A 636-nucleotide genomic window follows, 5' to 3' on the forward strand; every position below is an offset into this window, starting at 1 on the left:
TAATGCTAACTAAAAATACTTTAAAATGTGTTGTTATGCTAATGCTAGCTAATAATACTTTAAAAAGTATTGTTATGCTAATGCTAACTAATAATACTTTCAAATGTGTTGTTACGCTAATGCTAACTAATTACACTTTAAAATGTGCTGCTAGGCTAATGTTCCCATACCATTTTATTTATGAAGCACTTAAAACAGCTACAAGGCCAACCAAAGTGCTGTACAGACAGAACAACAGGTAACACACAAAGCAAAATACAAAATGAGGTAAATCAGAATATAGACATAAAAACGATGCAGATAATGACGACTAACCAGTGTGGAGCATGTTAACGAAAGATACTTTTAAACAAACAAACAGGAAGTCGGTCATGCTCAGCATGAGCAAAGTGGAGCATTCCCTCTGTAGCTTTTTTTTTATTGGACTCTGCGGTGGACCTTCTGGTTGGAGGTAATCAGTCGTGATGTGTTCGGCTTTTTGTCAGAAGTCTTCTGGAGTTTCCTGAAAAAGACGTTCACACTCTGGTCCCTGTCTTTGATTGACAGTTGAAGTTATAAAATCTGCTCCAAATGTGGGAGTTTGTCTGTCTTCAGGTGCCGCCGGTGGATGAAGTGGGGTTTGTTGGCTGCTGCTGT

At 38.2% G+C, this 636-nt stretch overlaps 1 protein-coding gene across 1 annotated transcript in view; it reads left to right on the forward strand.

Moving 5' to 3' along the window:
- The window catches only part of LOC119417435 (lysophosphatidylserine lipase ABHD12), a gene marked incomplete in the record, with an annotated part of 25,076 nt that overhangs the window by 392 nt on the left and 24,048 nt on the right, over positions 1-636 (forward strand). Inside the window, 1 exon segment of the mRNA XM_037684645.1 lies at positions 595-636. Coding sequence (XP_037540573.1) covers positions 595-636 — 42 coding nt within the window.

This window comes from Nematolebias whitei, chromosome 1, assembly GCF_014905685.2.
Source record: "Nematolebias whitei isolate Nwh7 chromosome 1, NemWhi1, whole genome shotgun sequence".
Classification (NCBI taxonomy): Eukaryota; Metazoa; Chordata; class Actinopteri; order Cyprinodontiformes; family Rivulidae; genus Nematolebias; species Nematolebias whitei.